Here is a 12916-nt window from a genome sequence, read left to right on the forward strand (position 1 = left end):
TCCTTATGAAGTTCTACGTGTATTTGTGCGGCTGCATTTGTGGAAGGCAAACGGACCTCCGTCTGCTCCGTTTTGCATAGACTGTGTAGAGCCCTTCACGGCCAGGGTTTGCGCCACAATTGGCACCGTATTCCCTGCATAGTGCACTACTTTTAACCAGAGCCCTATGGGGACCTAGTCAAAAGTAGTGCACTATATAGGGAGCAGGGTGCCATTTGGGACAACTATTGGGACTACTTCACTTCACCATCTCTCGTTATAGCTCCCTGTTGCATAAAGGAGGGAGAGGGAGGATGGAAGGAGGGATGGGGAGCAGGGTAGGGTACCGTGTGAAGCAGGGAGTTGTTTTTGGAACATGGGGGGGGGGGGGGAGTACAGTGATGGCGATGGATAAAGAATGGAATCGTTTCCTGGCACCACACGTTCCTCTCCAGTCTCCTCCCCTCCTTCGATACACTTGCGTGTTCTGTCCGTTTCATCCCTCCTCTCTCTCTCTGTTTTTCTCCTCTGTGCTACAGGCCTTCTTGTCCACAGCTGCCTCACCTAGCCCTTAATTAGGAGGAGGAGCATCCCTCTCCATCCCCTGAGCTGAGGCCCTACTGTGTCAATAACGCAACAACAACACATGCAGCTGCTCTGTAGCGCGCGCGTGTGTGTGTGTGTGTGTGTGTGTGTGTGGTAATGAACATGGACAATGAACAATTGCGTGTGGACCCGTGTGTGTGTGTGTGTGTTGGCATAATCATCGGTGCGTTCCCTGCCTCGTTGATGCGTCCAGAGCGTGGTGACAGATCAGTGTGGTACTGTATAGTGATAGTGACTATACTGTATAGTGAGCCATGGATCTAGGTAACATTCGCGATCTGGTGCGTAAAACTCAAGTCTCCATTGTAGAAAACCGGTTTCTGGGCGAACGCATTGACAAGCTGAAGGATGTAAGTTGAAGTGTTTTGAATGCGCGTTTTATTTTTAGACTGGGGATTGTAGATTGGGTGGGGCCTTTTTAAGACTTTGGTCGGAGTGTTAACTTTTTTCTTTCCGGTTGGGTTTTCCTCCGCTTCGTAGGCTTACAAAATGAGTTGCTTTCTGAGGAGAGATCTTTGGTGTGGAACGCTGCAGAACTCCAGTTTCTACAATCACTTTCTGTCTGTATGTTATTGTGTGTGTGTGTGTGTGTGTGTGTGTGTGTGTGTGGGGGGGTCGTCTCGAGCCAACTATTCTTTGTCATAGTTTTGAACGGAAATGGGTACCTTTTTTTGTGAAGCGTAAAGTGTCATAGTGTGTGTCTTGAGGTACGTAAGCTAGATTCCCGGGGCTGTTCTGAGCGCTTACTTGTCGAGGCATAAATGAACACACTGGGAGATGCTCGTGCCCAACGTTGATTTCAACTTAACCAGGTCTGCTTAGAATGTCTCTTTGCCTCACCAATTTATAGAATAGCTTCCTTTTGCTAACCACCTCCTCCCTCCAGGCGTTGGGGAGTGACGGGGCGCGGATCAGCATGGAGAGTGCCCTGACGGCCAGGGACCGGGTGGGTGTACAGGACTTTGTCCTGCTGGAGAACCACACCAGCGAGGCGGCCTTCATCGAGAACCTCCGCAAGCGCTTCAAGGAGAACCTCATCTATGTAAGACGCCTACCCCAATTACTCTCACCTTCTGGTTCAACGCTTGTTTCTTTTGTGTTCCGTTGCATAAAGTGTTGCTGACCTAATGAATTTGTGCCTGCTGGAAAAATATTTCTAAATTGTGTAGATGCATCCCAGCGTTTCCCCCACTGTGTTGTCACCTCAGACACCCTGAAGTCTCTCTGTCTCTCTCTGTCTCTCTCAGACATACATCGGCTCAGTCCTGGTGTCGGTGAACCCCTACAAGGATCTGGAGATCTACACCAAGAACCACATGGAGCGCTACCGAGGTGTTAACTTCTACGAGGTCTCTCCCCACATGTGAGTAACCTGAACCTGGGTACCCCAACCCACCACCTCTCCCCCCTTCTCCTCCACCTCCTCCCATCCCAGTTGACTCAGTCGTGGACTAACAGTTATGTAACGGAGAGGTTTTCAGAGTGTCTGCTCGGCATACGCTACGTTGAGCCTGTTTTGTTTTGAGTTGCTAGGCGAAGAGGTTAATTCCTGGCCGGTTCCTCTGACTCTCTGACCACGGGCGAACAATGGACTGTATTATTGGAGAGTCCTCCATGCGCTCAATGTTCCCGGCTTCGCTGCTCCTCGACTCTTGTGTTTTTTCCCCGTTCTACTCAACCATGTAGCGAAATGTTTTCTGTCTGTCTGGGGGGGGGGGGTAATAATGGAGGAGGGACAGAGATGAATTGGCGACGGGTTGAAGGCTGGGTTGATGGTGCAAGGTGGTACCAGAGGGGTGTTCCTCAGAGGAGGAGATTTCCCTGCCCCCCCCCCCCCCACTCCCAACCACCCTCTCCCGGGGCTTTCGGGTGGTGACTGATAGGGGTCTTTCTCGAGGGGTTGATGTTGGCGCTAAGGTTATGTTTCAAGGGAAGGGGAAAGGGGGGGATACCTAGTCAGTTGCACAACTGAATGCACTCAGCTGAAATGTGTCTTCCACGTTTAACCCCACCCCTCTGAATCCCACACCCCTGTCGTGTGGGCAAAACGGGCGTAATAAACATGGCGCCCCTCTGATATTACATGGAGCCTGTTGTAACAGGACTGTCGTAGCTCATCTTACTGTGTGACCACCACACCTACCAAATGGGATCTTATTTAAAAGGGTAGAATCATCTCTATTCACCAAGTACATTTACATGGACCAGGAATTTGACCCAGTGAAATGGCGAGGACAATAAAAACAATATATAGGGAAAATAATTTCAAACGAATCTAAACTTTTTGTATCTGCACAGTTCTTCCTCCTCCACAGGACTTGACTGACTCATTCTCTCTCTCTCTCTCTCTCTCTCTCTCTCTCTCTTCTCTTCTCTTCTCTTCTCTCTCTCTCTCTCTTCTCTCTCTCTCTCTATTTCTATTTCCCCTCCCTCTCCTCCCTCCCTCTCCTCCCTTCCTCCAGCTACGCGGTGTCTGACAACTCGTACCGGTCCATGCGGACGGAGCGTAAGGACCAGTGCATCCTCATCTCGGGGGAGAGCGGTGCCGGCAAGACGGAGGCCTCAAAGAAGATCCTGCAATACTACGCCGTGACCTGTCCCGCCAGCGACCAGGTGGAGACGGTCAAGGACCGCCTGCTGCAGTCCAACCCTGTCCTAGAGGTGAACGCTGCATGTGTTTGGCTTGGTCCAGTGTAAAACCGGACGTTATATTTGTGTGTGTATATGCGGTCTCTCCTGGAGGGTGAGCGGGGGTCTCGACTCATGTAGTGTACTGTGTTGAGGTGTGTTGGCTGGGCTAGTGGAGTACAGATGGGGAGAAGATGTGTTAGGATCACAGCAGAGCAGTACAGACAGACTGACTGACTGCCTGCCCTGTAATCTAGCCCCGTGTCTCAGCCATAGCACAACACACCTGACTGTCTGACCTCACTTTAACACATCTGTCTACCTCCTCCCCTCTCCCATCTCCCCCTCTTTGTTCTCTCTCCTGTCTTCCACTCTTTTCTCTCTTCTTTCTTTGTGGACCTCCCCTCTTTTATCCTCTCTGTCTCCCTCCTCTCTCTCTCTGTCTCCCTCCTCTCTCTCTCTGTCTCCCTCCTCTCTCTCTCTGTCTCCCTCCTCTCTCTCTCTGTCTCCCTCCTCTCTCTCTCTGTCTCCCTCCTCTCTCTCTCTGTCTCCCTCCTCTCTCTCTCTGTCTCCCTCCTCTCTCTCTCTGTCTCTCTCTCTGTCTCTCTCTCTGTCTCCCTCCTCTCTCTCTCTGTCTCCCTCCTCTCTGTCTCCCTCCTCTCTCTCTCTGTCTCCATCCTCTCTGTCTGTCTCCTCTCTCTCTCTGTCTCCCTCCTCTCTCTCTCTCTGTCTCCCTCCTCTCTCTCTCTCTCTGTCTCCCTCCTCTCTCTCTCTCTCTGTCTCCCTCCTCTCTCTCTCTCTGTCTCCCTCTCTCTCTCTCTCTGTCTCCCTCCTCTCTCTCTCTCTGTCTCCCTCTCTCTCTCTCTCTGTCTCCCTCCTCTCTCTCTCTGTCTCCCTCCTCTCTCTCTCTGTCTCCATCCTCTCTCTCTCTGTCTCCCTCCTCTCTCTCTCTGTCTCCCTCCTCTCTGTCTCTCTCTGTCTCCCTCCTCTCTGTCTCTCTCTCTGTCTGCCTCCCTCCTCTCTGTCTCTCTCTCTGTCTGCCTCCCTCCTCTCTGTCTCCCTATGTGTGTGATCCCAGGCTTTTGGAAACGCCAAAACGTTGCGAAACGACAACTCCAGCCGCTTCGGCAAATACATGGACATCCAGTTTGACTTCAAGGTGAGTGGTCACAAACACAGACGCGCGCGCACACACAATGACCGAGTATGTTCCGGTAAGGGGTTACCAGTACATATCCACTGCCAGTCCTTCCATATTAACTTGTACAATATGTTTTTATTTTTCCACTCCTACGTTACTGTACTGTCTGTCCACGGGGCTCGTTCGTTTCCTGGGGCCGTGTTCACCTGCATGTGGCTCTGTGTCAGTATCCCTGCCTCACCTCTCCTCCTCCCCCGTTCCCCGGTTCCCTTTCTCCCGGCGGCAGGGTGCACCGGTGGGGGGACACATCCTCAACTACCTGCTGGAGAAGTCACGGGTGGTGCACCAGAACCACGGCGAGAGGAACTTCCACATCTTCTACCAGCTGATTGAGGGGGGTGAGGAGGACCTGCTACGGCGCCTGGGCCTGGAGAGGAACCCCCAGCAGTACCAGTACCTCGTCAAGGTGGGGGGACACCAGAGCTTCGCTCTATGGTTGGGTCTGGAATGGGACACGGTTCACTTTTGGACCAGTGTTTGTCCAGCTGTTTGGGGCTCAGGTCAAAAGTCATGCAATCGTGTGGGATTTGAGATTTATCCCCGAGTCTCTCCTTTAGGGCAGGAAGAGGTGTGTCTGTAGCTGCAGTTATCCCTGCCTTCTCTCTCTCTCTCTCTCGTCCATCCATCTCTCTCTCACTGACGTTCTCTCTACCGTGTGCTGTCTCTAGCCCAGTGGGAGCCTGTTTAATGCACCCAGTGTGTTGTTAGTGCTGCTATAGAGACGCTCTCAGGTGAAGGAGTTGTCTATCCCTCCCCCACTGAGACCTACAAGACTTCTGCACCGCGCGCGTCCGCACCGATTTAGTCAGCCAATGAACGTGTGTATGAGTGAGTGTTCAGTATGTGGTGTGTGTGTGCGCTGAATCTACAATTTAGTATGCATACATGTACAGCCTGTGGAGAGAAACCATGCAAAACATCAAACTGCCCGTCTCTCAAAAAAACATGTTTATCTCTTCACCTTGGTGGATGTTTTTGATTGAACTCGCACCTTTCTTTTGCACTCGCCTGACGAACACGAGCGCCTGACGAACACGAGCGCCTGACGAACACGAGCGCCTGACGAACACGAGCGCCTGACGAACACGAGCGCCTGACGAACACGACCGCCTGACGAACACGACCGCCTGACGAACACGACCGCCTGACGAACACGAGCGCCTGACGAACACGAGCGCCTGACGAACACGAGCGCCTGACGAACACGGCGCCTGACTGAACTCACACCTTTCGTCAGGCGCTCGTGTTCGTCAGGCGCTCGTGTTCGTCAGGCGCCGTGTTCCCAGGCGTCGTATTCGTCAGGCGCTCGTGTTCGTCAGGCGAGTGCAAAAGAAAGGTGTGAGTTCAATCAAAAACATCCACCAAGGTGAAGAGATAAGACTTGAGCGGTCGGCTGCTTTTGTCGAGGGATGTTTTTGAGTTGCGATCTAACCATGTGGTGTTTTTGGGTCTCTCAGGGGAACTGTCCCAAGGTGAGCTCCATCAACGACCGCAGCGACTGGAAGGTGGTGAGGAAGGCTCTGTCTGTCATCGGCTTCAGCGAGGACGAGGTGGAGGTAAGAACCTGTTTGTTGCCACACTCAGACGCGACGTCAGCCACTGAGGTGTGTTACCTCGAATACTACTACTGAGTACGGGTTCCCTTTCACTGTCTGACCAATCACGTCTGTGCTTTGGGTTCCGCCCTCTGTTTTGTTTCTGTCGTTGTGCAGCGGCATGCTGTACGCACCTTTTGTGCTGCGGTTGTGTGACTGTCTGTATTGACCAATGAAGGCATCTTATCTTACAGGGGATAAAGGGAGGGCGTGGTCGTGGTCAAAGAGTTGATTTGTGCTTTGTGCGAGTGTCTCTTGCACTTTCATGACTGTAGTCTGGGCTTGTGGCCAGAGCTCGGTGTTTATCAGTTCAGAAAGGGAAAGGGGGAGAGCAGGTGGTTATCTATCGTATGCAGTACTGATACACACACACACACACACACACACACACACACACACACACGATGCCAACTTCACTAAATGCTTGCATGTGGGGGGAGGATGGTTGGCCCCCTTTTCGTTAGATTAGGCTTTATCAAATATAGTTTAATACTGTCAGCCATCAAGATAGCATTGTCTTTTAGTACATTGCAATAAAATGTGTCATCTTATCATGTCTAATCTTCGCATGGCTTCTCTCTTTCTCTCTCTTTGTCTCTCTCTCTTTCTCTCTCTCCCTAGGAGCTGTTAAACATTATTGCCAGTGTTCTTCACTTGGGCAACATTCAGTATGGAGGAGAAGACAGCGGCAATGCCTACATCACTACAGACACACAGATCAAATACCTTGCGAGGGTATGACCCTCCCTCCCCCCCTTTACTACAGTGTACCCGTGGAAACACTACTCATACTACACTCAGTCAATCATGTGTCGTTACTCTCTTCCCCTAGCTCTGTACTTCCACTGCTCATTGTCTCAGTAGGATGGAAAACATTGACGCTGGTGTCGTGTTGATGTTTTTGCTGTTGACGTTTTGCAGTTACTCGGTGTGGATGGCTTGGTCCTGAAAGAAGCGCTCACACACAAGACGATCATCGCCAAAGGGGAAGAGGTAGGCTGGAACCTTCTCTACGTCAGGGTTCTTTTATATGACGCCCGGTGAGACACGTTCTATAGTCAACATGTATAACGGCATACAAAGGACTGTTTCCATTGTTCTCTGTGTGTGTGTCCATGTCTGATCTGTGTGTGTGTGTCCATGTCTGATCTGTGTGTCCATGTCTGATCTGTGTGTGTGTGTCCATGTCTGATCTGTGTGTGTGTGTGTCCATGTCTGATCTGTGTGTGTGTGTCCATGTCTGATCTGTGTGTGTCCATGTCTGATCTGTGTGTGTGTGTGTGTCCATGTCTGATCTGTGTGTGTGTGTCCTCCAGCTGAAGAGCCCTCTGAACCTGGAGCAGGCGTCATCGGCCCGGGACGCCCTGTCTAAGGCCGTATACGGCCGCACCTTTACCTGGCTCGTCAACAAGATCAACGTCTCCCTGGCTTACAAGGTAACACACACACACACTAACTAACGTCCCATTCACCGCTCCCCCCCCCCCGTTAACCCTAAATCTACCCTAGTCTTCTCACCCTCCTGTCAGCCTGCACTTTTGACCTATTAGCTGGCCATTTCATAGACCGTGGCAGTAGGACTCCCCCTTGTGGATGTGTTCTACTACTACGTGTACTGCGTTTCTGTACAGGCTGTTGTCTGATGGGGATAAGGTCAGTGCATATTTGAGCTGTGAAGTACTCTCTAACCGTAACGCGTCTAGTCCATGTCTGCTGTGAGTTCGTCATTTCCGTGTTTGGGTATGCACGTTAACCAATGACGAGCTACTCGTTTTATTCTGAGTCTGTTGGCTTACTCTGTCGCTGAGAAGTTTACGAATTGCTCCTTCATGAAAGCTGTCATTTCTTCTTCTAGGATGAGACCAATAAGAACGCTTCAGTCATTGGCCTGCTGGATATCTATGGCTTTGAAGTCTTCCAGCACAACAGGTACCAGAGGAATATAGAACTCATTTTCCCATCATCCGTTGTATTTTCGACAGCGTTTTACCATTTACCGTCGTCTAACGGTTCACCTGTAATCGTGTGTGTGTGTGTGTGTCGCAGTTTTGAGCAGTTCTGCATTAACTACTGCAACGAGAAGCTGCAGCAGCTCTTCATCGAGCTCACCCTCAAGTCCGAGCAGGATGAGTACGAAGCCGAGGGAATCACGGTGAGACTGCTCTCTCTTTCTCCTACCAGGCCGTCTCGTTCTCCCTCTCAGCCCTCCGCCTCTATCCGTCTCGTTCTCCCTCTCAGCCCTCCGCCTCTATCCGTCTCGTTCTCCCTCTCAGCCCTCCGCCTCTATCCGTCTCGTTCTCCCTCTCAGCCCTCTGCCTCTATCCGTCTCGTTCTCCCTCTCAGCCCTCTGCCTCTATCCGTCTCGTTCTCCCTCTCAGCCCTCCGCCTCTATCCGTCTCGTTCTCCCTCTCAGCCCTCCGTCTCGTTCTCCCTCCCCTCTCAGCCCTCCGCCTCTATCCGTCTCGTTCTCCCTCTCAGCCCTCCGCCTCTATCCGTCTCGTTCTCCCTCTCAGCCCTCCGCCTCTATCCGTCTCGTTCTCCCTCTCAGCCCTCCGCCTCTATCCGTCTCGTTCTCCCTCTCAGCCCTCCGCCTCTATCCGTCTCGTTCTCCCTCTCAGCCCTCCGCCTCTATCCGTCTCGTTCTCCCTCTCAGCCCTCCGCCTCTATCCGTCTCGTTCTCCCTCTCAGCCCTCCGTCTCGTTCTCCCTCCCCTCTCAGCCCTCCGCCTCTATCCGTCTCGTTCTCCCTCTCAGCCCTCCGCCTTTATCCGTCTCGTTCTCCCTCTCAGCCCTCCGCCTCTATCCGTCTCGTTCTCCCTCTCAGCCCTCCGCCTCTATCCGTCTCGTTCTCCCTCTCAGCCCTCCGCCTCTATCCGTCTCGTTCTCCCTCTCAGCCCTCCGCCTCTATCCGTCTCGTTCTCCCTCTCAGCCCTCCGCCTCTATCCGTCTCGTTCTCCCTCTCAGCCCTCAGCCTCTATCCGTCTCGTTCTCCTTCTCAGCCCTCCGCCTCTATCCGTCTCGTTCTCCCTCTCAGCCCTCCGCCTCTATCCGTCTCGTTCTCCCTCTCAGCCCTCCGCCTCTATCCGTCTCGTTCTCCCTCTCAGCCCTCCGCCTCTATCCGTCTCGTTCTCCCTCTCAGCCCTCCGCCTCTATCCGTCTCGTTCTCCCTCTCAGCCCTCCGCCTCTATCCGTCTCGTTCTCCCTCTCAGCCCTCCGCCTCTATCCGTCTCGTTCTCCCTCTCAGCCCTCCGCCTCTATCCGTCTCGTTCTCCCTCTCAGCCCTCCGCCTCTATCCGTCTCGTTCTCCCTCTCAGCCCTCCGCCTCTATCCGTCTCGTTCTCCCTCTCAGCCCTCCGCCTCTATCCGTCTCGTTCTCCCTCTCAGCCCTCCGTCTCGTTCTCCCTCCCCTCTCAGCCCTCCGTCTCGTTCTCCCTCTCAGCCCTCCGCCTCTATCCGTCTCGTTCTCCCTCTCAGCCCTCCGCCTCTATCCGTCTCGTTCTCCCTCTCAGCCCTCCGTCTCGTTCTCCCTCCCCTCTCAGCCCTCTGCCTCTATCCGTCTCGTTCTCCCTCTCAGCCCTCCGCCTCTATCCGTCTCGTTCTCCCTCTCAGCCCTCCGTCTCGTTCTCCCTCTCAGCCCTCCGTCTCGTTCTCCCTCTCAGCCCTCTGCCTCTATCCGTCTCGTTCTCCCTCTCAGCCCTCCGCCTCTATCCGTCTCGTTCTCCCTCTCAGCCCTCTGTCTCGTTCTCCCTCCCCTCTCAGCCCTCCGCCTCTATCCGTCTCGTTCTCCCTCTCAGCCCTCTGCCTCTATCCGTCTCGTTCTCCCTCTCAGCCCTCCGCCTCTATCCGTCTCGTTCTCCCTCTCAGCCCTCCGCCTCTATCCGTCTCGTTCTCCCTCTCAGCCCTCCGCCTCTATCCGTCTCGTTCTCCCTCTCAGCCCTCCGCCTCTATCCGTCTCGTTCTCCCTCTCAGCCCTCCGCCTCTATCCGTCTCGTTCTCCCTCTCAGCCCTCCGCCTCTATCCGTCTCGTTCTCCCTCTCAGCCCTCCGCCTCTATCCGTCTCGTTCTCCCTCTCAGCCCTCCGCCTCTATCCGTCTCGTTCTCCCTCTCAGCCCTCCGCCTCTATCCGTCTCGTTCTCCCTCTCAGCCCTCCGCCTCTATCCGTCTCGTTCTCCCTCTCAGCCCTCCGCCTCTATCCGTCTCGTTCTCCCTCTCAGCCCTCCGCCTCTATCCGTCTCGTTCTCCCTCTCAGCCCTCCGCCTCTATCCGTCTCGTTCTCCCTCTCAGCCCTCCGCCTCTATCCGTCTCGTTCTCCCTCTCAGCCCTCCGTCTCGTTCTCCCTCCCCTCTCAGCCCTCTGCCTCTATCCGTCTCGTTCTCCCTCTCAGCCCTCCGCCTCTATCCGTCTCGTTCTCCCTCTCAGCCCTCCGTCTCGTTCTCCCTCCCCTCTCAGCCCTCTGCCTCTATCCGTCTCGTTCTCCCTCTCAGCCCTCCGCCTCTATCCGTCTCGTTCTCCCTCTCAGCCCTCCGCCTCTATCCGTCTCGTTCTCCCTCTCAGCCCTCCGTCTCGTTCTCCCTCTCAGCCCTCTGCCTCTATCCGTCTCGTTCTCCCTCTCAGCCCTCTGCCTCTATCCGTCTCGTTCTCCCTCTCAGCCCTCTGCCTCTATCCGTCTCGTTCTCCCTCTCAGCCCTCCGCCTCTATCCGTCTCGTTCTCCCTCTCAGCCCTCCGTCTCGTTCTCCCTCCCCTCTCAGCCCTCTGCCTCTATCCGTCTCGTTCTCCCTCTCAGCCCTCCGCCTCTATCCGTCTCGTTCTCCCTCTCAGCCCTCCGCCTCTATCCGTCTCGTTCTCCCTCTCAGCCCTCCGCCTCTATCCGTCTCGTTCTCCCTCTCAGCCCTCCGCCTCTATCCGTCTCGTTCTCCCTCTCAGCCCTCCGTCTCGTTCTCCCTCCCCTCTCAGCCCTCTGCCTCTATCCGTCTCGTTCTCCCTCTCAGCCCTCCGCCTCTATCCGTCTCGTTCTCCCTCTCAGCCCTCCGTCTCGTTCTCCCTCCCCTCTCAGCCCTCCGCCTCTATCCGTCTCGTTCTCCCTCTCAGCCCTCCGCCTCTATCCGTCTCGTTCTCCCTCTCAGCCCTCCGCCTCTATCCGTCTCGTTCTCCCTCTCAGCCCTCCGCCTCTATCCGTCTCGTTCTCCCTCTCAGCCCTCCGCCTCTATCCGTCTCGTTCTCCCTCTCAGCCCTCCGCCTCTATCCGTCTCGTTCTCCCTCTCAGCCCTCCGCCTCTATCCGTCTCGTTCTCCCTCTCAGCCCTCCGCCTCTATCCGTCTCGTTCTCCCTCTCAGCCCTCCGTCTCGTTCTCCCTCCCCTCTCAGCCCTCTGCCTCTATCCGTCTCGTTCTCCCTCTCAGCCCTCCGCCTCTATCCGTCTCGTTCTCCCTCTCAGCCCTCCGTCTCGTTCTCCCTCCCCTCTCAGCCCTCTGCCTCTATCCGTCTCGTTCTCCCTCTCAGCCCTCCGCCTCTATCCGTCTCGTTCTCCCTCTCAGCCCTCCGCCTCTATCCGTCTCGTTCTCCCTCTCAGCCCTCCGCCCTATCCGTCTCGTTCTCCCTCTCAGCCCTCCGCCTCTATCCGTCTCGTTCTCCCTCTCAGCCCTCCGCCTCTATCCGTCTCGTTCTCCCTCTCAGCCCTCCGTCTCGTTCTCCCTCCCCTCTCAGCCCTCTGCCTCTATCCGTCTCGTTCTCCTTCTCAGCCCTCCGCCTCTATCCGTCTCGTTCTCCCTCTCAGCCCTCCGCCTCTATCCGTCTCGTTCTCCCTCTCAGCCCTCCGCCTCTATCCGTCTCGTTCTCCCTCTCAGCCCTCCGCCTCTATCCGTCTCGTTCTCCCTCTCAGCCCTCCGCCTCTATCCGTCTCGTTCTCCTCAGCCCTCCGCCTCTATCCGTCTCGTTCTCCCTCTCAGCCCTCCGCCTCTATCCGTCTCGTTCTCCCTCTCAGCCCTCCGCCTCTATCCGTCTCGTTCTCCCTCTCAGCCCTCCGCCTCTATCCGTCTCGTTCTCCCTCTCAGCCCTCCGTCTCGTTCTCCCTCCCCTCTCAGCCCTCCGTCTCGTTCTCCCTCTCAGCCCTCCGCCTCTATCCGTCTCGTTCTCCCTCAGCCCTCCGCCTCTATCCGTCTCGTTCTCCCTCTCAGCCCTCCGTCTCGTTCTCCCTCCCCTCTCAGCCCTCTGCCTCTATCCGTCTCGTTCTCCCTCTCAGCCCTCCGCCTCTATCCGTCTCGTTCTCCCTCTCAGCCCTCCGTCTCGTTCTCCCTCCCCTCTCAGCCCTCCGCCTCTATCCGTCTCGTTCTCCCTCTCAGCCCTCCGCCTCTATCCGTCTCGTTCTCCCTCTCAGCCCTCCGTCTCGTTCTCCCTCTCAGCCCTCCGCCTCTATCCGTCTCGTTCTCCCTCTCAGCCCTCCGCCTCTATCCGTCTCGTTCTCCCTCTCAGCCCTCCGCCTCTATCCGTCTCGTTCTCCCTCTCAGCCCTCCGCCTCTATCCGTCTCGTTCTCCCTCTCAGCCCTCCGCCTCTATCCGTCTCGTTCTCCCTCTCAGCCCTCCGCCTCTATCCGTCTCGTTCTCCCTCTCAGCCCTCCGCCTCTATCCGTCTCGTTCTCCCTCTCAGCCCTCCGCCTCTATCCGTCTCGTTCTCCATCTTTTCCTTCTCCCTGTCAGCTCTGTATGACTGTCTACACGGGGATTAATTGGCCGTTCCACGTCTCAGAACAGGAGTGCTGCTGATCTAGGATCATACCCAGTTAGTCATTCGTCAAAAGGGGACGTTATTGTACAACGTGTAATGTGGGCTGTGTTTGATGATGATGATGTGGTGGTAAACCTGTTAATAAAGTGGCAGTGAACTGTGTTTCTGCGGCAGCAAACAGCCATGA

At 55.2% G+C, this 12916-nt stretch overlaps 1 protein-coding gene across 5 annotated transcripts in view; it reads left to right on the forward strand.

The window, feature by feature from the left end:
- The window catches only part of LOC135546185 (unconventional myosin-Ic-like), a 62722-nt gene that overhangs the window by 37664 nt on the left and 12142 nt on the right, over nucleotides 1-12916 (forward strand). For all 5 annotated transcript variants that reach the window (XM_064974399.1, XM_064974398.1, XM_064974402.1 and 2 more), the window contains exons 2-12: nucleotides 1472-1627; nucleotides 1833-1948; nucleotides 3048-3246; nucleotides 4292-4372; nucleotides 4641-4820; nucleotides 5872-5970; nucleotides 6631-6744; nucleotides 6931-7002; nucleotides 7326-7445; nucleotides 7865-7938; nucleotides 8056-8161. In XM_064974399.1, coding sequence (XP_064830471.1) covers nucleotides 1472-1627; nucleotides 1833-1948; nucleotides 3048-3246; nucleotides 4292-4372; nucleotides 4641-4820; nucleotides 5872-5970; nucleotides 6631-6744; nucleotides 6931-7002; nucleotides 7326-7445; nucleotides 7865-7938; nucleotides 8056-8161 — 1317 coding nt within the window. The remainder of the gene's footprint in view (nucleotides 1-1471; nucleotides 1628-1832; nucleotides 1949-3047; nucleotides 3247-4291; nucleotides 4373-4640; nucleotides 4821-5871; nucleotides 5971-6630; nucleotides 6745-6930; nucleotides 7003-7325; nucleotides 7446-7864; nucleotides 7939-8055; nucleotides 8162-12916) is intronic.

Source organism: Oncorhynchus masou, chromosome 9 (genome assembly GCF_036934945.1).
Source record: "Oncorhynchus masou masou isolate Uvic2021 chromosome 9, UVic_Omas_1.1, whole genome shotgun sequence".
Classification (NCBI taxonomy): domain Eukaryota; kingdom Metazoa; phylum Chordata; class Actinopteri; order Salmoniformes; family Salmonidae; genus Oncorhynchus; species Oncorhynchus masou.